Raw genomic sequence first — 24,472 nt, forward strand, 5'->3', positions numbered from 1 at the left:
GATTTATTCGATGTTACTTATTCATACCAAAAAACTCTATAACTTCTTTCTTCGATTTTGATTCCAGGATAGCTCGAAGCGCAAGGAGCTCACTGATTTCACCACTTCGAAGCTGTGATACTTGAGCTTCCTTATCAGCTTCGTCGCAAAGCTCTTTGAAATCCCACATTTTTTGCAAAGGACGATTGTTGTGTAGCGTAAAATAAAGGAAGGGACCTATCTTTGAGTTGGCTAGTCCGGTCTTTGTCACGGTATCGAGTGCACTATCGAGAAGCAGTTTTTGCTCATGAAATTGTCTTTCCATTACAGCCATCTTGGCTTTGTAAACCTTGTCAACAAACTTCAGCTTGATTGAATATTCAGGAATCTTCAATACGGCCAACTCTCTGTTTATCTTACCATCATTTAGAGTCTCTTTAGACATCGGGAAAGAAAGTTCATCCGGCAGAATATCTATGTCGCCATTATTTGGAATGTTCAAAGTCGAAGAAGGCGTGTAGGACTTTTGGTGGCGAGCTAGTCTTCTCTTCTGTTTGGGAATTAAAGGATCCGCATGCAAAGGGCACATCCATTTGCTGCCCAAATTTTTGAATGACGATCGTGGTATGTCACGGATACAATCTAGATGCCAGGGAGTACGACAGAAATCACATCTAGTTATCAATCGCTCATTTTCTGGGTGATCGATTGTTCCCATCTTGGTCTCACGACACTTGAAACATACCAGCAATTCACCTGAATCGGGATCTATGTGTTGATCAGGATTATATTGATCCATTTTTGTTAAGCTCTGGCCATAGCAAGCGTTAAGAATCTGCTTTTCGTTCAGAGGTTCCTGCATTGACCCATCTGTATATTCACCGTGGCTACCGGTTTTGACATCTGCAAAAGTCTCTCTGATTGGAACTGCCAGCTGAAATTGTCGAGGATTGGTAAATTCTACTTTGAAAAGCAGCTTGCCGAAAAGCGAAATTCCATCGTTCGCTTCGAGAGCACTCAGATACTCTTTCTCCAGCTTATGAGCGGCAGATTTATTGGGACACCTCATCTTGAACTGGCACTCTGCGCAAGACCAATCTCCTTCAGGTAAATTGTCCGGGTCCAGCGGAGGATTGCAGCACATGAAGTGAAAAGACTTCGGACAGGTGTCGCAACACAAAAATATACCGGGTTGTCGACAACTGTAACAGAAATCATCGTTTTCAACTGTGGCGCTTGGAAATGATACAACTGGAGGTGCGATGGCCTTTTGATTTGTGATTGAGTTTTGACCAAACAATTTGTTTTCTTTATTAGCCGAGGCCTTTATCTTGGTGTGTAGCGGGAAATGCTTGCTTCTGTGGTTGGTCAAATCGGTTTTTTTGCGATACTTTCTCTTGGTTCGATGAATGTCTTTTGGTATCGCATTAGTTCGCAAGAAGCTAGGTTGTGTGATCTCATCGGATTTACTTGTCTCCAGTTGGTTTTCATATATGCTGCTTTCCAAAATTGACGCTGTCTGGCTACTACTGCCAGCACTACTTCCGGAACTCACGACCCCATTGGTGCCGTTTCCACCATTTTTTTTATAGGACCAAAAAGATTCCTTTTTCACTTTTTCAGGAGGACCCATACCAAGTGGTAAGCCCGTCATGCCGTTAATGGGATCATGAGATTCTGGTTCATTGAAACTTACCTGTCCATCTGGATCGTGTACTATAACATCCTTAGGTTCAGCGAGTTCTTCGTTAGACGGGCTTGGCAAAATGCTATTACCATTATAATCGCTGTTACTCTTCAACTCTTGACGACTTGCAGAAAGGGAATCATCTGCTGGAATTATACGTCTTTTCTTTAAATTGTAATCCACATTTAAGGTCATGCTTCTTCTGGCCCTTCTGTATCCACCAACAACCGAAGAATCTGCATTTCGAGATGAAGCACTACTAGCTCTTGATGCTGGTGCCGGTGACTGGTCTGTGGAACTGTTCATGCAATTCAGGATTTTTTGATAAACCGAAAATCCCCACTAGTTTGGTTTCAAAATTAACCACAATGAAATCCAGAAAGTCAAATAAACTATTTGGTTTCAAATCTTGTGGAATTTTTATTAACAGCTAGTCCTGTCTGATGGTTTGATGCGAGCTTTTTATACCGTTGTGATGTGCGAAATTTCGATCTGGAAATGTAACAATCAGGGGCACAAACTAGACTCTAAATTTGCAATTATAAAATGGAAACCCTTGTGCGAAATTGCCCTGGGACGTGCTGCTAGATGAGGAGAAATCGTTTGGGTGAGCGCCGAAATGTTGTAGTTGAAGAACTAAATTTCCAGAGTACTGATTATTTAATGCTTTCGTGAACAGCGATGTGTGATTCGCTCTTCTAGAGAATACAACGAGAATATGTTGAAATGATCCTAAAGTTGTTAGATTTCGGCTCATTAGGAATTGGTGGGATTGTTCCGGAGTTCAACCGCTTTTCATCGAAATTTGTTGCGTTAATTTGCCATGCTTTAACTAATATTAACGAACAATGTTTTCAAAGAATGCACACACTTGAATGGAGTTTTAAGAGGTCTAGGGCTCTTGAGATGTAGTGCTAATTTTGCGGTACGTCTAGTCAGTGTTTTAATGCTTTAGCAAAGTATTATTGATGTTCTACATTTTTACCAAGGAATGCAACCAGAGCTGAGTTTTTTGGCACGAGTAGTTCCAAAGATACTGTAAAAAGGTCCGTTAATTTACTGTACGACTCGAAAAGAAAATATTTAGAGGATTGTTATCTCAATCGCAAGCTGAGGTTCAGTTGACGTTTGACTTCAATAATACCGCTTTACGTGGCCATTGAATTCAGACATTTGTTGCGTAGAGATTCAGAACCATTTTTGCGTACTGCATTACCATGAATGAGATGCCTATAATACACTTAAGCAGTAAATTCCATCATCCGCCAAAATGAAACCATTCCACTAAAATTCACGCGGGAAAACATAGCTATTTGTTTCATTTTACACTTTCATTAATACACCTAGCGCTGTCATTTGATGGAGAGTGAAAAAGACGGTACGACGCTTAAAATTCGCAGTTTTGTTCAGTTTTCTGGGTTTTTCGTTATTTTCTGTCGCTGTCATCAGGGCACGTGATCTCTTAAACTAAAAGCTCAACATTGATAATTTTTAGGCAAAAAGCTCCTATTTCAGACCCATAAAAAAAAGGCATGGAGACCTCAAATTCCAACTTTCACTCTTAATCATGAGCTTCTCCTCAATCTGATAAAATGGGCCGATGAATACCAACTTTGTCTACTCTTCTTTTTCACGTCGTCCTACGATTTTAATTTATCTTGAAAAATTGACATAATCACATCAACAACTCATCATCTCGTCCCAATTACAGCGTTAGGTTTACACTTTAGTCAAACGGGGTAAAAAACGACACAATTAGGATGGATCCCGAACTACAAGCTATCCGTGAAGCCAGATTACAAGAACTCAAGCGTCATTCGGGTGGTTCCGGTGGTGATTCCAATAATGACCAAAAGTAAGTTTCAGATCATATTATACGGAATCACACGATACTACATTATACTAACACAACCCTATTTTGATTACAGGCCTGCTGGTGATGCAGTTGCTGCTCTATTACAACCGCAAGCATTGGAGCGTCTTTCACGAGTGTCACTCGTTCGTCCAGACCGCGTGCGCGCCGTAGAAGCGTACTTACAACAACTGGCAGCTCGTGGCCAAATAACGCGCAAAGTATCGGAGCAAGAAATCGTTGAGGTTCTGAATGGTGTGGCCCGAGACGAAAACCGGAAAAACTCTACCAAGATCATTTTCGATCGTCGGGATGAGGTGCATCACAATGCAAAGGACAGTCATGGACACGTGACTGGAGGTACGAATGACGACGATGATGATGATGACGATTTTTTCGATTAGGCGGGTGCTAAATCGGGGCTGTATAAAGTTTACGCATTCAGGGCTTCCGTCAGTCTTACACGTGGCCATTCCATGAAAAGCCATTTTTTGTCATCTACTTATAATGTGATACCATCCGGTAGCTAGCGAGCGGCCCACCTTGACTATATAACACAGAACCACCGCACATATAAAGTCATTCCAAACTCATTTTGTTCGCCTAATACGCATATTTGGTTAGTAGCGTCCACGATTCATGTGATCTGCCATACACGTTGGGTGTCACGTTTTCTATCATTAAATACGCAGGAATTAATATCAACATTTCTCGTATTTTATGACCACGTTAGTATTACCCGATTGGGGTATTCGAGACGAGTATCCTAATTGGGTCTTTATCTCGAGATCACGTGCTATCTATCAAGATAAGTTTCACCGCTATTAGATCTATCTGTAAGATATGAATCAGAACCCGCTCGGTATCGAAATCAGTATATGAGATACATACGGCTCATCTCGAATCAAAAGTAAGCTATAAATGCGACCCCGAATTACCAGGTCGTCCCTTTCTTGTCTGTCTTGATTCCCAGCTAGCTGTTTCCCTTCCTCTAAGATTACCTAAAACACCTTTTCTAAGCTCTCTTATAGCTATGGCACTACATATCTTCGACCCTGTTCAGGACTCCGAAATCAGAACAACAACCAAGCTGTTGAAAGATCTGAATGGTGATGCCAAACTCCACTTTGTTCAAATCGACCGTTTGGATCCTCCCAAGCAACAAGCAATTGAGTACCTGAATGTAGAAAGAAACCAAAGCCCAGGAACTCCGCTTCCCTACATTCCTAGACGAACATATGCTTACTACTACCTGAACAAGAAAATGCCGCTCTACAAAGCTTTGGTAAACGTATCTGACAACCGGGTGATAGCCAACCAGGAAACTCCAGAAGGCACAATTGGCCCTCTTTTGCCAGAAGACATGAGTGCTGTCGAAGAAGCGATTATGAAGCATCCAATTGTGCTCGAAGAAATCGCGAAGTTGAAGATCGATACTTTGCAGTACAAACACGCAAGTCTGGGGAATCTTGGCTACACAGTGGTGTGTGAGCCCTGGATGTACGGGACGGACTCTATCCACGATAAAATTCCGCTCATCCAAGCTTATATGTACATGAAGCTCAACCATCCAGAGGCAAACCACTACTCAATTCCCCTGCGTTTCTCGCCCGTTTTCGAATATTTGTCGCACAAGTTTGTCAGAATGGACTACTTACCTTCAGGCGCTGACGAAAAATACATCCGGGACACTCTGCCTTACCAGCAGATGGACACGGTGGAATACCATCCAGAACTCATTGAAGGTTACACCGAGAGGGAAGGCTTGAAACCCTTGATCGTTTCACAGCCCGAAGGTGCTTCATTTGAAGTTGAAGGCTCTAAAATCAAGTGGCAAGGATGGGAATTCAGGGTGTGCACCAACGCCAGAGAAGGTGTGGCCATTTACGATGTCTTCTTCAAAGGCAGATCGCTTTTCTACCGAATTGCTAACAACGAAATGACAGTTCCTTATATGGATCCTCGTGCTCCTTACCACAGAAAGCAGGCTTTTGACCTCGGTGATTGTGGATTCGGTAATTGTGCCAATTCGTTAGCTCTGGGTTGTCACTGTTTGGGTGTAATCAAATATTTGGACTTAACGAGATGTGACCAAGACGGTAATCCTGTCTTGGTCCCATCCACCGTGTGCATGCATGAACAGGACTATGGGCTCCTGTATTTGCACAAAAATTACCGTAACGGTAACACGGTCACCACTAGAAGAAGAGAGTTTGTCATTCAGACGATCGCAACCGTTGCAAACTACGAATATGTCATGAATTATATTTTCGATCAAGCAGGTGCCATTACTGTGCAAGTGAGAGCCACTGGTATTTTATCCACTATGCCTAACGATGAAGGTGTTGTGACTGATTTTTCCACAATCGTGGGCCCTGGTGTGACAGCGGCTTTCCATCAACATTTGTTGTCTTTCCGTTTCGACACCAGACTAGACGGTGACAACAATACGGTGGTTTACGACGATTACGTGCCTATGGAGGAAAATACTCCAATGAATGTTTACAACATTGGTGCGCGCCAGGAAAGGACGTTTGTTGAAAACTCGGGCTACATCGAACAGTCACCATTCACCAACCGTACCTACAAAGTCATCAACGAGAACTCGATCAACCCAGTCACTAAGAAACCGGTGGGCTACAAATTTGAAATGCCAGCGAAACAGATGATCATGGCTTCGAAAAACTCCTACAATGTCAAGAGAGCTCTTTATGCTACAAAACAATTTTGGGTTAGTAAATACCACGAAAATCAGCTGTATGCTGCCGGAGAATTTACTAACCAATCCCAGGGTGACACTGGTCTCTCCAAATGGGCTGATGGTACTGAAAGCGTTAGAAATACCGATACCGTTGTATGGCCCACTTTGGCATTGACGCATCCTCCAGTCACCGAGCAATTCCCTGTTATGACTTCCGATTTCTTGCAGTTCCTTGTTACGCCCGCATCGTTCTTCACAAGAAACCCTGCTCTGGACGTTCCATTGGCCAACAACAATTTCAACAAATCTGTCTATTATGACGATGCTCAAAAGGCAGCAGGCTTGCCTACCTCCAAATCATCTACTTGTTGCTCAACCGGTAAAAGTAGCATATAAACGATTCACTTCAATTTTCCCGGTGTTTTTATGGAAAGCTCACATAAGCTAGAGCTCTTTTTACATGTATGTACCTTATACTTTTAACTATATTCTCAGCTGTCAAAGTAGCCATTGGAATCCCACAACTCGTGTTGGAATCAGCCAACCTGGTTGGTGAGAGAACAACACACACCTTGAGAGTTCGAAGCTGGTTATTTGTTAAGTCTTCGTGTTCGTCGTTCTTGGTTGTTTATAACGAATCAAGCGATGAGCTCGAGTTCACTACTACTTATTTAAATTCGAAGAACATAGATTCAAGAGACTACACGAGTTAACCGCATCAACAGTACCTGCCAAACCGGAACATAGCGGTGATGGCCTCCAATGGACAAAATTCCGATAATTCGGCATTTTCGAGACTCATGAAGCCTTTTTCAAGCTCAAATACGATGAGTACGCCGGCTCAGGCAGGTTGTAGTACGCTGCGAGGCGGTGGCTACAGAAATAAAGTCGCTTTAAAGCCTGGCCACAGTGCCATGGACTGGTCCGTGCTTTCCAATAACAAAGGAAAAACTGGAATACTGATTACAGGAATCAAGAAACTGCTTTCAGATCCTGAAGTCGCCAAGATCAATAGCCCTCAAGCGTTGATGGCTTTACAACATGGTGTGCCATCTTTCAAGATATACCCACCTCTGAAAATCACCATGGCGCACTTGAAACAGCACAATACCGCAGACGATTGCTGGTGTGTTTTGGGAAATAAGGTATACTGTATCACAGCATATCTGGATTTTCATCCCGGGGGATCTGACATTCTTCTGAAGTCCGCAGCTGGCAAGGATGGTACCGCCGCCTTTGAGAGATACCATAGATGGGTGAACTATGAAAGGTTTCTGGAGACTAGCTACATCGGGAGGTTTATCCCATAGACGACTTTCATAGAAAGACGAAGTCGGGTTTTCTATGCAACATGATAAAGTTTACCTGTTCCAAAGGTCTAGTTGCATCAATTGTCTACCACGAGAAAACGCCTATTAAAAAAATAGTTTTACATTCGATTAAAAGCTTTGCAAGGAAGGGCTATGATATTTATGGGCTTGTTGGGACTTCATGGTGAGAAAACATCTCCTCTCCAGCACAGTAAAGAACTTGAACTTGGTTGGTGCCTCGCCTTAACTCTTGATTCTGATTCAAGTTCAAGACTCGATTTTAGGAGGAACAACGACTGTGTTTTCCTCTGGGTACTGCTCTTCCCACTCCTTAAGTTTTCTTTTGTAAGTTTCTGTATACGCCTGTTTGTCGGTCTGAGACAACGAGCGCCACTTTTCACCTATCAATTTGGTGATTTCAATAAGATCTTTGTCCGGATTTTCGCTGATTATCTTGGGACGAACCTCCTGTGTGAACTGAATGAAAGGACCAGATGGACGCTTTGGAGGGAGGTTTGATTCGTATTCCTTTCTCGCGACTCTATACTTTTCCCAGTTCACCTTAAACTTGTCATGGTACGGCCTCTTATCCTCGTCTGTCATCTCTTTCCACTTAGCGGATGCTAGCTTGGATAGCTCAGGTACTTTGGCATCTGGGTACTGTCTTACGAGATCCTCTCTAGCGGCCATGGAGAATAAGAAATATGCAGAAGAGGGCCTTTTGGGTCCTTGCTTCTTTAGTAGCTTCCTTTTCTCAATTCTACTTTGACTGGCCGACATCTTCTTGGCAGCAGGAGGTGGAACCTGAAGCTGGAAATGAGGGGTAGGCTGGACCATGGTAGGGTGGCTCAAGTCCAGCATTGAAGGAGTGTTCATGGCAGCATGGAAGTACCTTTGTGCAGGTTGATTGATAGCAGCGCCCATGGCCGCTGGTATGCCGTGCGCGGCAGGCTGAAACGTGTTCAGAACATTGTTCATCGACCTCTGCCCTATTTGCGTCAAAAATGAGTTGAACATCACGTCTGAATATTGTTGCTGGTGCTGAGGGTGTTGCTGAGATTGAGCTTGGTGTTGGGTTTGATGTTGTTGAGGATGGAGGTGGTAATCTTGTTGTGATTGCTGCTGCTGTTGCTGTTGCTGCTGTTGTTGTTGCTGTTGTTGTTGTTGAAGCTGAAACTGTTGTAGCTGCTGTTGATGTTGCTGTTGTTGCTGTAGCTGCTGCTGTTGTTGTTGGTCGAGTTGTTGAAGCTGTGGTTGTGATTGCTGTTGTTGTGCTTGTTGTGCTTGAGACAGCTGCTGGTACTGATTGTGCTGCTGTGTGTATTGTTGACCGTTGTGCAGCTGGGGTTGTAAGACCTGAGCGTATAAATCCGAGGGTATTGAAACGTCCTGGTGTTGGTGGTGGAGAGAATGCTGCAGTGGCAAATGCGACAAGTGATTTCCTAAGCCTTGAAGCTTCAACCTGTCGTCTGGCTGCGGTGTTGAAAGATGCGACTGCAAAGAATGATTATGGTGACCAGACGCAGAATCCAATTCTGGGTATGGTAACAACTGATCCTGCAAGCTGTGGTTAGTATTGGAAATGGTTCCGGCGTTCGAAAGGCCTTTAGAGGGAGGTGGTGAAATTCCGGTGCTAATATTAGGGATGTTCATTGTGACTAGGTTATCTTATTTTCTTAACCACGTTATGCCGATTAGGTTCGGAGCGAAGAGGCTGCCGTGCTAAGGGAACGAACGAAACAGGGGGAAGCTCTGCTTGCGTGAATGCGGTACGTTGTTCTGCGGGCTGGGTTCAGCGAACAGTAAACTCTGAGAGAATTCAGAATTAGAGGTGCGTGCGACGACTATGGGACTCCGTCTATGACAACTGCCTATCAAGGGTGATTGGAAAAGGCTGTATGTATGTTCTGTCGTGCTGGTTTGTTTACCAACGAGCGCACCGGGAAGGAAAAGAAGCAAAGTGAGTGTGCGGTAATGTGTGCGTACGTAAAACGAACTGACGCCTGTTTCCCGGATGTTTTTGCCGAAGAAGTAATGGCACAAACGTTTGAGGATAAATGACTGGCAGAAAATGATTTCTGCACACCTTTCTGAATCGCGAGAGTGCTAAGGCGAAGTGGCTATGATCAACACTGTTAACTCTTGTTGTAGAAGCTACCAGAAATGGACGTATCGTAGGGCAAGAGCTTAGTTGTTGATGTGAAGGTGTTTAGCAAAATTTTTTTTCCCTCCTTTCTGTTTTCTGTAATTTTTTTTCGCCCCCCGCCCGCCTGTCTAAATTCTCGCATTCCATTGGTTCTGCTACCTGCTAGAAGCAGGCAACTGATGCCTCACGCTGTCAGTCCTAGGAAGAGCCAAACCGATTTTTTTTTTAGCGTCGCACTTTCTCCAGAACGCTATCTGTCCCACTTGCCCGTTCGCGAAGGGGTCTGTGATGAAAGGCGAACGCTGAGAAATCATGCGCGCGTGGTTTTGGTATTCCAATAGATGGCTTGGCTGCGAGAACTGGTTGTGCACGGAGGAGGGCGAACTCTCGATACTCGAAACGATACACCCCTACCCCCTAAGGTGTAGCGGCTCTCCTGCGTAAATTAGCTTGGTCGCTACATACACCCGTCTGTGAGCCTCGTGGTAGCCAGTGGCATAAATCGGACTCATACTGATGCGTAGAAAGGCCCTGTCGTGCCAGTTGGGGAAGAGATCCTTCTGAGCCTCCTGTACATTGCACAAGCAGCCAGGAGTTAAGAACCATCCCCTTCCCGTGTATATTGTAGCACGATAGAAATCTCTGCTGATCATGCAAGCAATGACAAAGAATTTCCTAGCAAGCAAGTTATTGAAAGCCTGCGCTCACCATCCGCTCTTGTTCCTCGACATCATGGTTCCATTGTAGGTGGAGAGTAATTTCTTAATCACGTGCCCGAGCAGCTCCCGTGACCTGTTTCCGTAAGTAGTGATAGTGTGTTTTCCGTCGTTGGTGATCTTCTGAGAAATGTGTTGGTTTTGTGGGAAGTAAACCAAAACAAACAGAAAAGGGGGTTACGGTTATTTCAACAGGAGGGTGAAAGCATACACGAAACAGAGTTTTGACACTGTATCATCAAAATGTTGACCATCATTTGAATTTTTGTGAGCATTTGCACTCTCCTCAGCACTTGAACCAGTTTCCTGTCATCTATCTTGTTTTCATGAACACATTAGCCGCCGAATACACCTATCTTCTCAATTAGCATTTCTACCAAAAGCTTAACTACATAAACATACCTTTGAGAAAGCTCGATACTGTTCCTTGGGGTTTAAAAAGTTGCTTTGTTGTATCGAATTTACGCCCACTTGTGTCTTCGCCACTTCTTTTAGATATAGAAAGTGGTGGGTAAGAAGGAAGGTTAATAAATTGACCATGAAAATTGTTAAGCTCGGACCCTGTGCTACGCTTTTACAGGCAGACATGAAGAAACTTGAAGTAGGTCAAAGAAGTAAACAACATCAATGAGGTGTTCAATAATCGTAGTCCCTTCTCCTCTGTATGTGCGATAGTGTTCTGCAATACATCTTGCATTTGCATCACTTCTGGTCTTTTTAAGGTCAGTTACACTCTAGCAATCATAAACATATGCGCCACTTGAAGCTAAAGCTGTGGTTTTTTGGAATGCTGGAAAATGAAACTAGGTTCGTCAAAACTGTCCTAAGAGATTGAGCTCTATGAATTTTCTGTTGTGACTGGAGTATCGTCATCTTCGTCTCCCGAAGAAAGACCTTGATGACTAGTTTGAATGAATCTTTGAAAGGCATCTGATATTGACAGTTGGGGCGGTGCATCATTGAGAAATTGCCGCAGACGATCTGTGAATGACGATGCTCGCAGCATGTGTTTACTTTCAGCCGCTTCTGACTCACTAGTAGACTTATTCTTTTCCGCATGCTCGGAAATCAATTCGCCAAGTGTAGCGCTGGATTGAAACAACCCAGCAGCGTTGAACACGTTTTGCGACCCGTACTGACCTGAGCCTCGACGACCTGTTCGAGCGGAGTCTTCTGGTAAATCATGAAAGCACTCGTTCATGTACTCTTCTATATTTGAAAGTACACCGTTGTTGTCGACCGTAATCAAAGGCGATACCTGTTCTCGTTGAAAATGGCCGCTCAAAAGCTCTTGACGCATCATATTGAGGTTTCGCAGCGCTCTATCGTTTGCAAAATCGTCAATACCGTTGTCATGCCCATGCTCCTGATCCTCACTTTCTGGCCGTTGCTCCTCCTCTTCTTCAGGTTTGACCAACCTAATTTGTGTGGTATTATAGCTCATGCAGTTGTCGCAGCGCAATCCAAGAATATGGTATTTGCAAGTGCTTTTAGCCTTGCAATCGTTGCAGGACACGTAACATATCCAATCGCAATAAGGTGAAGGCAGTGGCTGTTCCTCGATTTCCTTGTCCAAAACACGAAACTGGGCATCCATGTTCAAAATAGATACCTGGCAAGTAGGACACTTGTAAGAATGATTTGTGTACTCGTCGAAACAGTGCTGATGTATAGCATGCCCACAAGGTGACATGTACACCACTGGCTTCGTTGACGTAAACATGAAGTCGCCGCATATCGGGCAGCTAGACATCGTGGCCCGCTCGATGCATTTATGGTTTCCCTGTAACTCTATCGATAAGCAAGCCTGACACCCGTCGCAATGGAAATAATCAATACCGAGACCCAATCCCAACCTGCAAATGCCACACTTATCGCAGTGGTAGATATCTTTGGTCTCATCATTGTCAAATAGCTTGCACACATCACAGTAGTACAGGGCCATCTCCTCGTCGCAATTTTGGCAATATTTGTTGGGCTCTTGAACGTGCTGGCACCTCATGCACATGATATACTCTGTTTTAGACCGCTCCAACAGATGCGGATTTGCTGAATTTCTCACTTCCGGCGAGTCATCATGGCAGAATCTGCACGTATACCAGTGCCTACATATACGACACTGTAGCTTGCAGTTCCTCATGTAATGCGGACATCCAAAATTGCCGCTTTCGTGGTACGTAGCCTGTCGTTCATTTTCTGTGATATCAGTTGAATTCACATGATCATGAGACTCTATCTCTGGTGTCATTTGCCGACTGGAGTCTTCCACGTACTTCCCCATCATAAGACGCTGCACCATTAGCGCTTTTTTGGATGGATTCAGCTCGAGGCTTTGAATTTGCTGTATGCGGTGTCGAAGCAGTTCCTCGTTGTGGCCCTGACCTGTGGGTAGCTTGGTGAGCTGCAATAAGTCTTCTTCAAGCATTTGCGGGTCTTTATCCTGCGGGATGACCATATCGTTGTAAGGCGGAGCCTCTTTGGGTTTCGCGGCCGGCACGAGTCCCTCTGGCTCTACTCTTGTGTCTTGGACCGGTGCATTATCTCTGTTTCCCATAGTGTTGTTAAAAACTTCTTCTGTGAGCACTTTCACTGCCTGAAGTCTGGTTACGGCGTTTGAAAAACTGAGTCCCTTATGCAGATCGTTCAGAAACGTTTTCATTTGAAATTTGCGGCTCCAATGTCCATAATCCCCAATATTGCTTGCGACGTTACCGTTCCAGATTGCTCCAAGGTTGAGATTTGGGAACCCGCGCCCCAGTTTTTCCAAACTCGCATCAAGATCATTCATGATCAATTCATCTTCGCTTTCTTCGTCCTCTATATGTGACACCGATGAACAAGAATCGGCCTGGGACTCCTCATCTGTGAGCGTCATTTTCAAGCCAATCTATAGACCTAACAACGTTCCATCCACCAGTCTCGGCAGTCTTGAACTGGATCCTTAAACGATTGGTTTGATACGTTCTCCTGTTCTCATCTCATCGCCTTATATATTACACATCTTCAAGATGAGTTGGATTTTCCAGTCATACGGTACGAGAGTAATAAACGATGAGGATAACCAAATTCAAAGAAGTGGTCTACAGAAAGAGTACCTTTAAAATAAGAATTATCGACATCTACAAGAGAGAGAATAAGGTAAGCCATCTAGCGACTTTCACAGCAATGGCATTGGGCATCAAACAGTTTATTAATGTCGGCGGTATTGTGCGCGATTTAAAGAGCTTCAATTTTAGGTATGATAACTTTATTTCAATGACTTCTCTGTAGCACACACATACATACTCCGGAACTAAAACATTACTAACATTTACCAACCAGCGTTTACGGGCAATGGTTCGGATACATTAACATTATACTGTGCCTCGCCCTGGGGATTGCCAACCTGTTCCACGTGAGCGCGGTGATCATCTTTGGCATCATCGCCATAATACAAGGGCTGGTTATATTGTTCATAGAAATTCCGTTTCTGTTGAAAATCTGTCCTCTTAGCGACAATTTCATTGAGTTCATCAAAAGGTTCGCTACAAACGGCAAACGGGCGTTGTTTTACTTGGCAATGGCTGCCGTGCAGTACTGTTCGATGGCCGTGATGGTCACGAGTCTGGTGGTCATCGCAGCAGGTTTCACAGTGTCGTCTCTCAGCTATACGATTGCGTATTTCAAGCACCAGCAGTTCCAAAGCACCAGTGTGATCAAAAACCCAGCGGATGACGATTTCCCTCACGAAGCGGTTGTCCGCGAGATGCTGTAGTCCGATTGCAACACAGCTAGCCACAAGCCACGGTAATGCCGAGGAAAAAAAAAAAGACACACTGGATGGGCGGCTTCTGTGGACAAACACAGGCTTACAATTGGATTCTGTCGATTTTGTTTTTCAAAAGCACATACTCAGTACTCAAGTAATTACAGTTATTAGATATGTGCATTTGTGATTAACCATTATAAGTTCTTTCTCTTGTCCTTTTTTGCTTTTTCTTCCTCCTTTCGGGAGCTCCGCACATCACAACTCGCTGGCGTCCTCTCCGTTGCGTCTCATCGCTAGTTCGTTGAGAACGGTTTTTACCCGATCTTTACGGACGTGGCCTTGTTCGACCAGATTGCGGATGTTGGGCCCGGGGCCACTCAAGGCGTCATCCCCAGAAGATTCTGCTGGCATAAGCTGCTCGATATCTGGCATATCGACACAGCTGTTGGTTTCGTATAGTTCCTGGAGTACTTCACGCGGATGCTTGGTCTTCATATGCTGAAATAGATTATCGCGTCGTTTGTGACGACTCTGACACCACGGACAACTGTGCGGCTTGAAATCCGAGTGCGACAAAAGATGTCTTTTGAGCCACGAGCGACGTCGAAATGATTTCGAGCATAGATGACAACGAAATTCTGTCGTTGCAGGGTCCTCGTTAAGATTCCAAGCTATGTCGTGGGTATCGTTTTGGACGGCGGAGGCGGCGTCGCCGCCGTCGTCGCCGCCGTTATTCCAACCTTGGAAGTGATGCGTTTGTGCCAATGCTGGGAATGGGTGTGGTTGCTGCTGGTGTTGTAGGGAAGGTAGCAAATGGGCATGCTGGAAATTGCGTTGCGGGATCTGGGATCCAGGAACGATGCTGTTGCTTCCAAAAGCGGGCCACGCATGCTGCTTGGGGACTGTCGCATTAGCCGTCAGTGTCGGTGTAACCGGTGGGATCGGCTGGGCCACCATGTATTGTCTCCCGGTGGCCGGTGCGTGGCCAGGATCCAGGCCGTATGCAACCGGTGCGGGTTCTGAGGGCCATCCTAGAGGTTCATTGGCCGATGGTGGATACACCAGTTGCGATGGTGGCCAACTCGGTGGTGCTAGGCCCGGAACGGCCATTGTGAGCCCTATCTGGCTAGTGTATCTGATGCCTTCGATGCTATCGTGATTGGTGCTGCCGTGGTTGATGTAAGGATTAGTGTTACCACTACTACCACTATCGCTGCTGCCAGTAGTCCCGTCTAAGACCCGTGTGTCCGCATGGGCAGGACGCCTCGCTATATACGGGTGGTGCGGAAGGTTTGGCGGCAGTTGCTGTGACAACGAGGGTCTGTGCTGGGTGTGCTGGATTTGCTGATTATGACGCATGAATTGCGGTGAAGCTAGCGCAGTAGTGTCAGCGGGGGCCCAGGCCTTTGGGTTGGGAAACTGGGGATAATAACCCGGATGGTGAGTGTCGAGCGTTTCGTATCGTTGAACAAGGTAGGGGCTGTGACCAGTGTCATCGCCGCCACTAGGTTCCATCGGATGCGGCGGCAGCGCTGGGGCAGGGCGTCTGGGTGGCTGGATTGGAAACCCATCGGCATTGCTCATAGTTGACGAAACTCACTTTCGGAGATGGCCGAATTTGTTCCAGAACAAATTCAAAAAACGAACACAGAAAAACCCAGAAAAAAAGGGGTGGGGGAGCGCGAAATAACGGCTTTTGGGTGAAAAACGTCCGTCGATCTCGCGCACCAACGATTACTACCAGGAGGACAATTCGAGAAAAACAAACGCCTGTAACGGTTCTCAAGCAATCCACCCTGGTACGATGCAAAGAGAAAAAAAACGGGAACGGGAACGGGAACGGGAACGGGAACGGGAACGGGAACCGCCAGAGAACGAGACGAGACGAGCTGACACTTGACCCAAATTGACTTGACTTGACTTGATTTGGTGCAGAAGCGTAGTGTTCGACTGTCTTTGAGGAGTCTTCCGTGGTGTTCCGCAATTGGTCACTTTTATGCTTGTGTTGTATGGGTGGATTTTCTCTAACTTCTGTGATTTACCCAACACACACACACACTCTCTCTCTCTCTCTCCCTCTCTCTTTCGGCCGTCTCGGACTTTATTGCCGGACTCGAGAAAAAATGTATTCCTGAACCAACACAACACGACGCTGACACCGAAATAAAGAGAGTTATAGTGAGCCAGTTCTTTGTATTTCGCTGAGGCCCTGCGTTCATATATGTTGAGCAGTTTTGCACCAGGCCTGATGAAAGGCACTAGTGACGCCGTATGCTTGCTTAGCTTAGCCGGGGTGCTCAAGTGGCGAGGGCAACATGGGGTGCCCACCCAGAAAACGAAGAGAGGAAGAGAGAAATGCGGGCGGTAATCAGCAAGACAGAAAAGCGAGAAGCCCGGCTCTATTGTGACACGCAGACGTTGCCACAACAACAATGCAATGAGGGCCTTTGCGCGCTAGTGACGACCATCCCAGAAAAGCACGCAGTAGGCAGGGCGGTTGTGGCGTTGTCGGGAACGACGCACCCGCGCAGCCACAGGCTGGTCCGACGCATCCGATTCGGCCCGCTCCGTGCCATACGAGAGGGCCCACCACGGAGCCGTCTGCATGCCAAGACGATCACAGTATAAACGGAGCGCGTCCGTGTTGGCACGAAACACGGTCAGCTCCAGGCCGCAAAACCCATCCACCCACACACCCAGGGCGCGCACCAGCGCGCCCGTGCACTCACGCAGAAGCCACGTGCCCATGCCACAGCGCTGGATCACGTGCGCAACATGCAGCTCGTACAAATAGACCACCCGAGCGTGCGGGGCCATTTCTGGTTCGTGCGTCAACAGCAGCGATACAAACGCCAACGGCTGGCGTGCTGAATTAGTGTTTGCATCGTAGTATACCACATACACCAGCTCTGGTGTTTGCATTTCTTGAAGCTTGCGAGGATGCCATTGTGCGGCAGACCAGGGCGGTCTCTTGCGGCGCCCTGGAAGCCCCGTGTAGATTTCGCCCGCGAACTCCTCGTACATAGTGCCCAGGTTGGCATCCACAAGCGCCAGCAGTTGCGCAGATGTCTCCTGCGGAAACTCTGAGTCGCCGTGGCCCGCGACATAGACCCTGCGTTCGAGTGTCAGGTTCTTCTTGCGCTGTGGCGAGTGGGTCTCGGGGAACGCCGCGAGTACGTGCGGAAGCAGCCACTCCGCCGGAAGATCGCCCTCTGGTGACGAAGCCATGAGCAGATGAAGTAGAATTGAAGCAGTGGGTAGTTGTCAAGTGAATGGGGAAACGTAGTGAGGAAATTGCAGAGGCTTTTTTCCTTCGAAGTCGCGCAACTAGAACAAAGGAATTTGAGAAGTGGCTCGTTGAAACGATTCGAAAAAGAACGCTGTATGCAAAGGTGTGTTTCCGTTTCCCTACACGTAATCTTCGCTTCGATGTGGTCAAGCCTACCAAAAAGCTGAGCCCTAGCTTGGTACACCGTGTTTTTGTAAAAGGTGAGTGAAGAAGGGTTGTACAGTTTAGACTTGAAAAATTAGGAAAGTAATAATGTCACGTGACCCGCGGAGTTAGATAACTACGTGTGTTCATATGCGTTTCACGGCTTTTCAGACAAGTTGTTTGCCTGTGAAAGCCGCTACAGTGTCTTGACGAAAAGTTTACGGCAACGGTCTGTGGCCATACACACACACACACACACACACACACTAAACGTTTACGATAATCAATAGTCGGCATTCCATACAACCATTGTTACCGGTGACCATGCACTGAAGTTTTCTCAATGCAAAGAAGGACTGTTCGTAAACCATCCCAGAAGTGAAAGTGTGGTGTATGAGTATCACGTGACTCCGCGACAGGCCCCGAGCTAACACGCACGCACCAGTGATTCTTAGGGATCGTTGGGTGCAGTCGCTATGACACCATTTTTTTCAGGCATCGTAAACAGTTTTTGTCTCACTTGAAGGGTGAAATTACCGTGGTTTGAGTATCCCGATGTTAAAACCTTCTCTACTTCTTCAATGACACTGATCTCAAGATAAACATTAAAAAAATCCGATTACGTAATCATGAAGCACCCGAGTTCTTTCACATTCTTGATATACCTCAGGCGTACACTCCCTTATTTACGCAAGCCAAAACACGCAATTTTAACTACTCTTGCTGCATCCATGCACGTTCCACGTCTGTGTGAGATGTTAAAACATTCGCTGCGTCCCTGCCAAGCTTTTGCTTTGGCCTATCCGGTCACCGTTATGCAATCTCGAGCTTCTTCCAGGGTGCCATAGCAAAGGCACAAACGACAGCTCAACGTTATAGGGGTCACCGGCTTGAGTAATGTAAAAGAAAAGACAGCCGTAGATCGTGCTAGCCCGATCTTTTTATGAGCCCCAAGCGTGTCCTTTTCTTGTGCCCCCCTCAGTTACGTTGACTCATGTACAACTAAGACGACGCTAAGTTGACATCACTGCGGGCATATTGCACTGCCTAATACATAATACATAAATCAATTGCTACGCAGCGGAAACCTGGGAATCAGAAAGGAAAGAAAAAAATAACAAAAAGGTCTAGAACCCCGGCATGATCTCTCTCTTTAAACGGCTATGAACAGTCCACAGAACGTTGGGCCTTCACTGTGAACTGACTGACCGGCACAGCAAACCGTTTTGCTGCAGTCTTGGCCCCCGAATGCATGCGTAAGGCACTGCATAAGTGGGACTCCGTATGTGGATGCATGAGTGCAAATATGCTTGTAGGGCTTGTTTGCCTGTGTGCCTGCGTACGTACGACGCCCAAAAACGAACCGAGTTAGAACTGCCAGACAATAATTCAATGAAGGGTGGGTCTCCCATATACTCCCGACCATTTTCCCCATCTATTCATCGGCGATACGAGTATCTGAACGTTTGGGATTGGCTATAAAGCGTGCCAGTTTGCGTTGGGAAAAAGCTGCTTTCGATACCCTACATGTGTCGTCTACAAAGAGTTGTGCCTCTACACAGCCAGTTGCGTGCTACGGGTTAAGCCGGTATACACTATCATTATTTTCATAGTGTTTCCTCAAATCGGATACTTTTTTTTGGATTCTATAGGTAATAATATATCGTTATAAGAGCCGGACGATAGCGACTACTGGCCGGCAGTGACAGTGCGAAAAGCACCTAGCAGGCAAGAAAAAAACACCCCTTCTCAGTCAGTCCCAGCAGAGGCACCAGCACTCGAGGCTGACGTGTTCCTAGTGGTCAGTGTGCGACCTTTCTGCACTGTCACCCCTCAGAGAGGCCAAAAAAAGAACAAAGGTCTCATCAATATTACCATCCATCGTCGTCATCACGGATCAAAACCTTTCCACAGTTACATAATAAAACGAATAACAGCGCCCGACAGAAGTAGACGAAGGAGCTAACTCCTACAGAAGAAGCAAAATACATTATCAGTCCAGGCCTACGTTACACTTTTTTGCACCCACACTCAACGCAGTTACGGTGTGCGATTTGTTCAGTACCACGAAATAGATCTGAGATTTAATTACAGCACATATTGCCGCGTTAGAAAAACAAAGACCAACTGTAACGGGCAAACAGCAGAAGAACATAACCGGGGAGAGAGTGGGATAGATAAAAAACATTTGCAGTTTCAAAGTGACCACCGGGCTGGACCCGTGCAGAATCATTTTCTTGCTCCAAATCGGTGGAATATCATAAAATCGCAGTAGTCATCGCCACTTGCGGCAACCAGTGTTTGCCGTTCAAAAAAGTCTGGCCCTACTCTGTGATCATACCAGCTCTGTCCTGGTCTCAAGATTCCAGGCTTTTAATTTTTCGTGGATCCGCCGTTTCTCAAGCGTTTTGGCTGACGGTTTTGTGCCCTCCTACACCACGGGCGCCTGGTGATCGACGCCTGTGGCTCGGAGAAACTACTACAGAGTAGCAGCAGCAGCAACAAAAACAACAATTATTTCTGGTACTGCGTGTACTCATGAAGAATCAAAAGCTTAGTGACACACCGGAGCGGTTAGATTCTCCCGCATCTATTCAGACCCCACTGGGATTCGAACCCGAGTATGTCGAAAACCTCCAGAACGAGACTAGACGTAAATCAGACGGCTCTCCGGGTTCGAAGGCCTGCGACTCTTCGGCTGACGCTCGCACCCGCAACACCAGGAGCGCGCCACAGATTAGAGGCGTCAACCGTACACGTTCCAGTTCGCGTTTACGAAGCCAAAGGCATGGTCATGGCAGTGTCCGGTCTGCATCGGCCTCGCGTTCTTATTTCAACATGCAGACATTGCAGGATCGATTCCCGTATACGCATTTTCTGCAAGACATCAGCGTTCCATCAGCGCTGTCGTTATCCAAATACATGTCGGACGATTCTCACGCACTGCCCACTATCACTTCACAATGGCCTTCACACCCACCGTTATTGCAGAACTCATATTCAGTAGCTGATGATTGGCAAACGATACCAAATAATTGCAATGTCGCGGATGCGCGATGTCGCCAGCTGAACCCGGATTCACGACCGTCGGCTTCTCATTTGCCGCCTCAAAATCTAAATCTCCAGTCTCGATATGAGATGAACGACATACACCATCATGTGCCGCACCAAAATATCTCACAAATGCATTCAAACCGCCTTTTGAACGATGAACAAAACAGGCCCACCATGTCGCCCGCAAATCAATCTTTAGCATCCGCTGGGATGGTTCGTGAATCAAGCTCGGACTTTGTTCGGCACCCAGAAAGCGGTTCAACAAATATCGTAAATACCGGCACCTTTTTGCAGCAGCCTGCATATGATACTTCCATTTGGCCTCGTCATCATTCAGCTCCACAATCTCTGGAGATGAAACCCAGCATAGAAGCGAATCCTGCCTCAAAAAGACAGTGTCCGCTTTGCCACAAGATTTTTTCTAGCTTCACTGCTGTGCAAGCTCACGCATTAGTGCATTCGGGTGACAAGCCGTACCTTTGTCCCTATCCGGATTGTGCGAAAAGCTTTAATGTCAAGAGTAATATGGTACGCCACTACAAGCTGCACGCAAAGAAGTCAGAGACAGTAAGCACCCCAGAGCCCACTTCCAAGAGCCCTACCTGAGAAAACTGGTACTTATTGGCACTCCATCACGTGACAAATTATATAGGTTTTGAAATGGAAGGTTCTCACGAATGCGGCTAGTGTGTGTGATACACAGCCCAAGGTTCCTATAAGCGTACGTATTGACTACATGTGTGATTTCACAGAATCTCTGGTCCTTACCTCTTTAATTTCTAGTGACAAAACAGAAAATTAACAATATTCTACATTAAGGACAAAACCCGATTTGTACGGTGTCTTCAAAGTTCCATTTAGGATATAAAAGCCCTCGCCACTTAAGGCAGACGCTGACCATTTGATGCGATCTTGCATTTGAACTTTTCTTTCGTGGTAGAGGTCATAGCTGTAAATAAATTTATTTTCTGAACATGCTCACCATGGCTGTTGTTCAATGAGCGGCGTTGGCGGACTTAAGAGCGTAGATGTACAGAGAGCTTTCATTTTAGATTGATCTGCGTTGTGCATCACAACGAGTCGTGCCGCATACAGTTTGCAAGCGAGAACCGTTTGCCTGCGCTGTTGAAGATCCATCTCTCGATCACAATTATAGTACATTGCACTAGCGTCAATTCTTTGAACAGTCCTATCCAGCAAGGTTGTAACGTAGAACTGCTCTGGAGGGGTTTTCGCTATCTTTTCAGTACGCTTTTCTCAGGTAAAACATGAATCTGATACTTGCACCAACTCAGTGAAAAAACTGGCATTGCATTATCCAGGGCTCAAGTGGCCAATTATGTACGCAAACTGGAAAAGACTCCGGTTCTTCGAACGAATAAGATACTCAAAATACGAATTTTGACTTTTGCACATAATGACAATGCACCCTACGAAATCGATTCCGTTTCCTTACGACTGACGTCAACGAAACGATGATCTAAACGTTTTCTTGAAAACGACAGTGATGCTTTTTATCAAGAGTGCACGAAATGGTAGAACAAGAAAGATGCGTTTACCTCAAGTTATTTCTATCGAGCCGTAGTCTGTGAATTTAAAGCAGTGCTGGTGTCGGCTAGTTGAATGTCGTTCTTCATGGATTGTGCACCACACAGCTCAACGTTTATTCAATTGTTGAGCTTTTTATATTGAATTTTGATATTCAATATTCCGTGCAAAACTATTCCAAATTGTCATATTCAACTGCAATCTTCAACTGCCTTCCATTGACAAGCTACAACAACCCCGTGGGGCATCTTAGGAGGTCTTTTCCTGACCCGGAACTCATTGGTATAGTAGATTGGACTTTATTTTGTAATTGAGGTTCTTTTAAATCAAACTCGTGGCCCCCTTGTCTGCGAAACAAGTGATGAATGCTGTATCCTACCTTACAAATAGGGTGTTACCGCCTAAGTTCGAGGAGAAACACTCTGTGCCCGAAGAGACTGATCCAGGAATTACAGGACAAGCTGCGAAGACGGAAAATATAAATTTAGGTCCCGGATATGAACAATCTGAAAAGCCAGAAGCGTACAAAAACATCTCGAATCACTCTGTAGGTCCCTCATCACGGACCAGGAAGTTGGCGAATATTACGTGGTCGATACTAATTTTTGTACCCAACCTTTTGCTGGTAAAGCCTGCACTGTTTTTCTGGTTTGTCGTGACATTTCCGCTCAGCCTTGTTGAACGATCCGGGAAAGAAAAGAGTAAAGCTGAGCTTCCAATTGAAGCGGAATCCACAGCAATAGGGCACTCAACAGGTTGCTTGTCAGGAGGCTCGAGCTTCAATACCATTGCGGAGGAAGAAGATGATATGGGAGGCGAAGAAATGATTTTGCAACCTGACACAGTAAAGGGTTCCCTAGCTGCGAAGAAACCCATACCAAATTCTTCCCTGCCGCCTTCACAACAGCAGGAACAGGAGCAGCTTCTTTCGCCACCTATCCCGCACACAAAAAGCAACAAGGCCTCTGCCAAAGCGGGTAGCGTCAGGTCCGGGGCGAGCGGCAATACGGGTGTCGCCCTGGGATCCCGACGTATGGGTCGCTTTCTATTCCCGAAAAAACTGATCCCACAATCCATGCTCAACCGTCAGAAACGTCGCACACTTGTACTGGATCTGGATGAGACACTAATCCACTCGATGTCGCGAGGAACGTCATCTAGTAACTCTTCACAGGGCCACATGGTTGAGGTGAAATTTGCCGTGAGTGGGATCTCTACCTTATATTACGTGCATAAAAGACCGTACTGTGACTTTTTTCTGACCAAAGTCAGCGATTGGTACGATTTGGTGATATTCACGGCTTCTATGCGAGAGTACGCGGACCCTGTGATTGATTGGCTAGAGGGCTCATTCACAGGTCGCTTTTCGCGACGTTTGTACCGCCAGGACTGCACACTACGCGATGGCATCGGCTACATCAAGGACCTGTCGCTGTTGGCCTCAACACACGCACCTCTCAGCGATGTGTGCATCATAGACAACAGCCCAGTGAGTTACGCCATGCACGTGGACAATGCGATCCAGGTTGAAGGGTGGATCAGCGATCCCACCGATACCGATCTCCTGAACTTGCTACCGTTTTTGGAGGCCCTACGTTTCACTACTGACGTTCGCAACGTGCTGGCACTGAAGAACGGCGAAAATGCGTTTGCTATGTAGAAACGGGGCGACGGCTAGGATAAAACAAAACAATACCTCTCTCGGGGTTCGAACCGCCGAATACACCACACCCATACACCTAAACATAAGGAACCAAGCCACAACATCACTCTTAGGGTTCGAACCGAAAGCCACACCTGGTACGGAAAGAGATAAAAAATAGTACCCCTCTCAGGGTTCGAACCGCTGTATTTCCAGAGACACCCACACACCCTGCCGGTCGTGTCTATCCCAACTCTACACACGGATAAGAATTCTCCCCCACTGTCGCGAATCTCTCCAAAAGACCGCAAGCCCACCACCATATCAACACTGCGTTATCATTGTTGGCCCCGTCTTTGACCCGCCCATTCAATCGCAGTTTTAACACCGCTCCGGCCCATAAGGGATCCACCACGAGAGTCACCGAAGCTTTTTAAGAGTTGATCCGCGTCTGCTTAGACGAAGCCGTAATCATGCGCGAGTCAGAACAAAAAAGAAAAAAGCTCGGATTTATTTCTTGGCGCAGAAAATGCCGTGGCCCCTCGAAAGTTTCTCCGTAAGGGTCTACCTCGAGCACCGAAGTCTTTTTCCAAGTCCTCACATGAAGCCATCTCCTGAAATGGGAACTGAAAGCGATAACGACGAATATCTTACGG

General features: G+C 46.2%; 11 protein-coding genes across 11 annotated transcripts; 6 read left to right on the forward strand and 5 right to left on the reverse strand.

The window, feature by feature from the left end:
- Window positions 1-13: 13 nt before the first annotated feature.
- On the reverse strand, window positions 14-1,972 carry RCO1 (LALA0S02e01288g1_1; the record flags this gene model as incomplete). The annotated part of the gene is made up of 1 exon (XM_022773588.1): window positions 14-1,972. The coding sequence occupies one exon, from the start codon at window positions 1,970-1,972 to the stop codon at window positions 14-16; it is 1,959 nt and encodes a 652-aa protein (XP_022627099.1).
- A 1,454-nt stretch (window positions 1,973-3,426) lies between these two features.
- On the forward strand, window positions 3,427-3,922 carry SDD2 (LALA0S02e01310g1_1; the record flags this gene model as incomplete). Its single annotated transcript, XM_022773589.1, has 2 exons — window positions 3,427-3,521; window positions 3,595-3,922. 2 exons carry the CDS (start codon window positions 3,427-3,429, stop codon window positions 3,920-3,922), a joined length of 423 nt encoding a protein of 140 aa, XP_022627100.1.
- Window positions 3,923-4,551: 629 nt separating this feature from the next.
- On the forward strand, window positions 4,552-6,615 carry LALA0_S02e01332g (LALA0S02e01332g1_1; the record flags this gene model as incomplete). Its single annotated transcript, XM_022773590.1, has 1 exon — window positions 4,552-6,615. One exon carries the CDS (start codon window positions 4,552-4,554, stop codon window positions 6,613-6,615), a length of 2,064 nt encoding a protein of 687 aa, XP_022627101.1.
- Window positions 6,616-6,971: 356 nt separating this feature from the next.
- IRC21 (LALA0S02e01354g1_1) lies at window positions 6,972-7,529 on the forward strand (the record flags this gene model as incomplete). Its single annotated transcript, XM_022773591.1, has 1 exon — window positions 6,972-7,529. The coding sequence occupies one exon, from the start codon at window positions 6,972-6,974 to the stop codon at window positions 7,527-7,529; it is 558 nt and encodes a 185-aa protein (XP_022627102.1).
- Window positions 7,530-7,796: 267 nt separating this feature from the next.
- Window positions 7,797-9,182, reverse strand: LALA0_S02e01376g (LALA0S02e01376g1_1; the record flags this gene model as incomplete). Its single annotated transcript, XM_022773592.1, has 1 exon — window positions 7,797-9,182. One exon carries the CDS (start codon window positions 9,180-9,182, stop codon window positions 7,797-7,799), a length of 1,386 nt encoding a protein of 461 aa, XP_022627103.1.
- Window positions 9,183-11,229: 2,047 nt separating this feature from the next.
- LALA0_S02e01398g (LALA0S02e01398g1_1) lies at window positions 11,230-13,266 on the reverse strand (the record flags this gene model as incomplete). Its single annotated transcript, XM_022773593.1, has 1 exon — window positions 11,230-13,266. The coding sequence occupies one exon, from the start codon at window positions 13,264-13,266 to the stop codon at window positions 11,230-11,232; it is 2,037 nt and encodes a 678-aa protein (XP_022627104.1).
- A 290-nt stretch (window positions 13,267-13,556) lies between these two features.
- On the forward strand, window positions 13,557-14,145 carry TVP18 (LALA0S02e01420g1_1; the record flags this gene model as incomplete). The annotated part of the gene is made up of 2 exons (XM_022773594.1): window positions 13,557-13,627; window positions 13,713-14,145. The coding sequence occupies 2 exons, from the start codon at window positions 13,557-13,559 to the stop codon at window positions 14,143-14,145; spliced, it is 504 nt and encodes a 167-aa protein (XP_022627105.1).
- Window positions 14,146-14,394: 249 nt separating this feature from the next.
- Window positions 14,395-15,723, reverse strand: MOT3 (LALA0S02e01442g1_1; the record flags this gene model as incomplete). Its single annotated transcript, XM_022773595.1, has 1 exon — window positions 14,395-15,723. The coding sequence occupies one exon, from the start codon at window positions 15,721-15,723 to the stop codon at window positions 14,395-14,397; it is 1,329 nt and encodes a 442-aa protein (XP_022627106.1).
- Window positions 15,724-16,593: 870 nt separating this feature from the next.
- On the reverse strand, window positions 16,594-17,367 carry NAT4 (LALA0S02e01464g1_1; the record flags this gene model as incomplete). Its single annotated transcript, XM_022773596.1, has 1 exon — window positions 16,594-17,367. The coding sequence occupies one exon, from the start codon at window positions 17,365-17,367 to the stop codon at window positions 16,594-16,596; it is 774 nt and encodes a 257-aa protein (XP_022627107.1).
- A 2,743-nt stretch (window positions 17,368-20,110) lies between these two features.
- LALA0_S02e01486g (LALA0S02e01486g1_1) lies at window positions 20,111-21,232 on the forward strand (the record flags this gene model as incomplete). The annotated part of the gene is made up of 1 exon (XM_022773597.1): window positions 20,111-21,232. The coding sequence occupies one exon, from the start codon at window positions 20,111-20,113 to the stop codon at window positions 21,230-21,232; it is 1,122 nt and encodes a 373-aa protein (XP_022627108.1).
- Window positions 21,233-22,535: 1,303 nt separating this feature from the next.
- On the forward strand, window positions 22,536-23,834 carry NEM1 (LALA0S02e01508g1_1; the record flags this gene model as incomplete). Its single annotated transcript, XM_022773599.1, has 1 exon — window positions 22,536-23,834. The coding sequence occupies one exon, from the start codon at window positions 22,536-22,538 to the stop codon at window positions 23,832-23,834; it is 1,299 nt and encodes a 432-aa protein (XP_022627109.1).
- Between the last annotated feature and the right edge of the window lie 638 nt (window positions 23,835-24,472).

Source organism: Lachancea lanzarotensis, scaffold LALA0S02 (assembly GCF_000938715.1).
Source record: "Lachancea lanzarotensis genome assembly LALA0, scaffold LALA0S02, whole genome shotgun sequence".
Lineage (NCBI taxonomy): Eukaryota > Fungi > Ascomycota > Saccharomycetes > Saccharomycetales > Saccharomycetaceae > Lachancea > Lachancea lanzarotensis.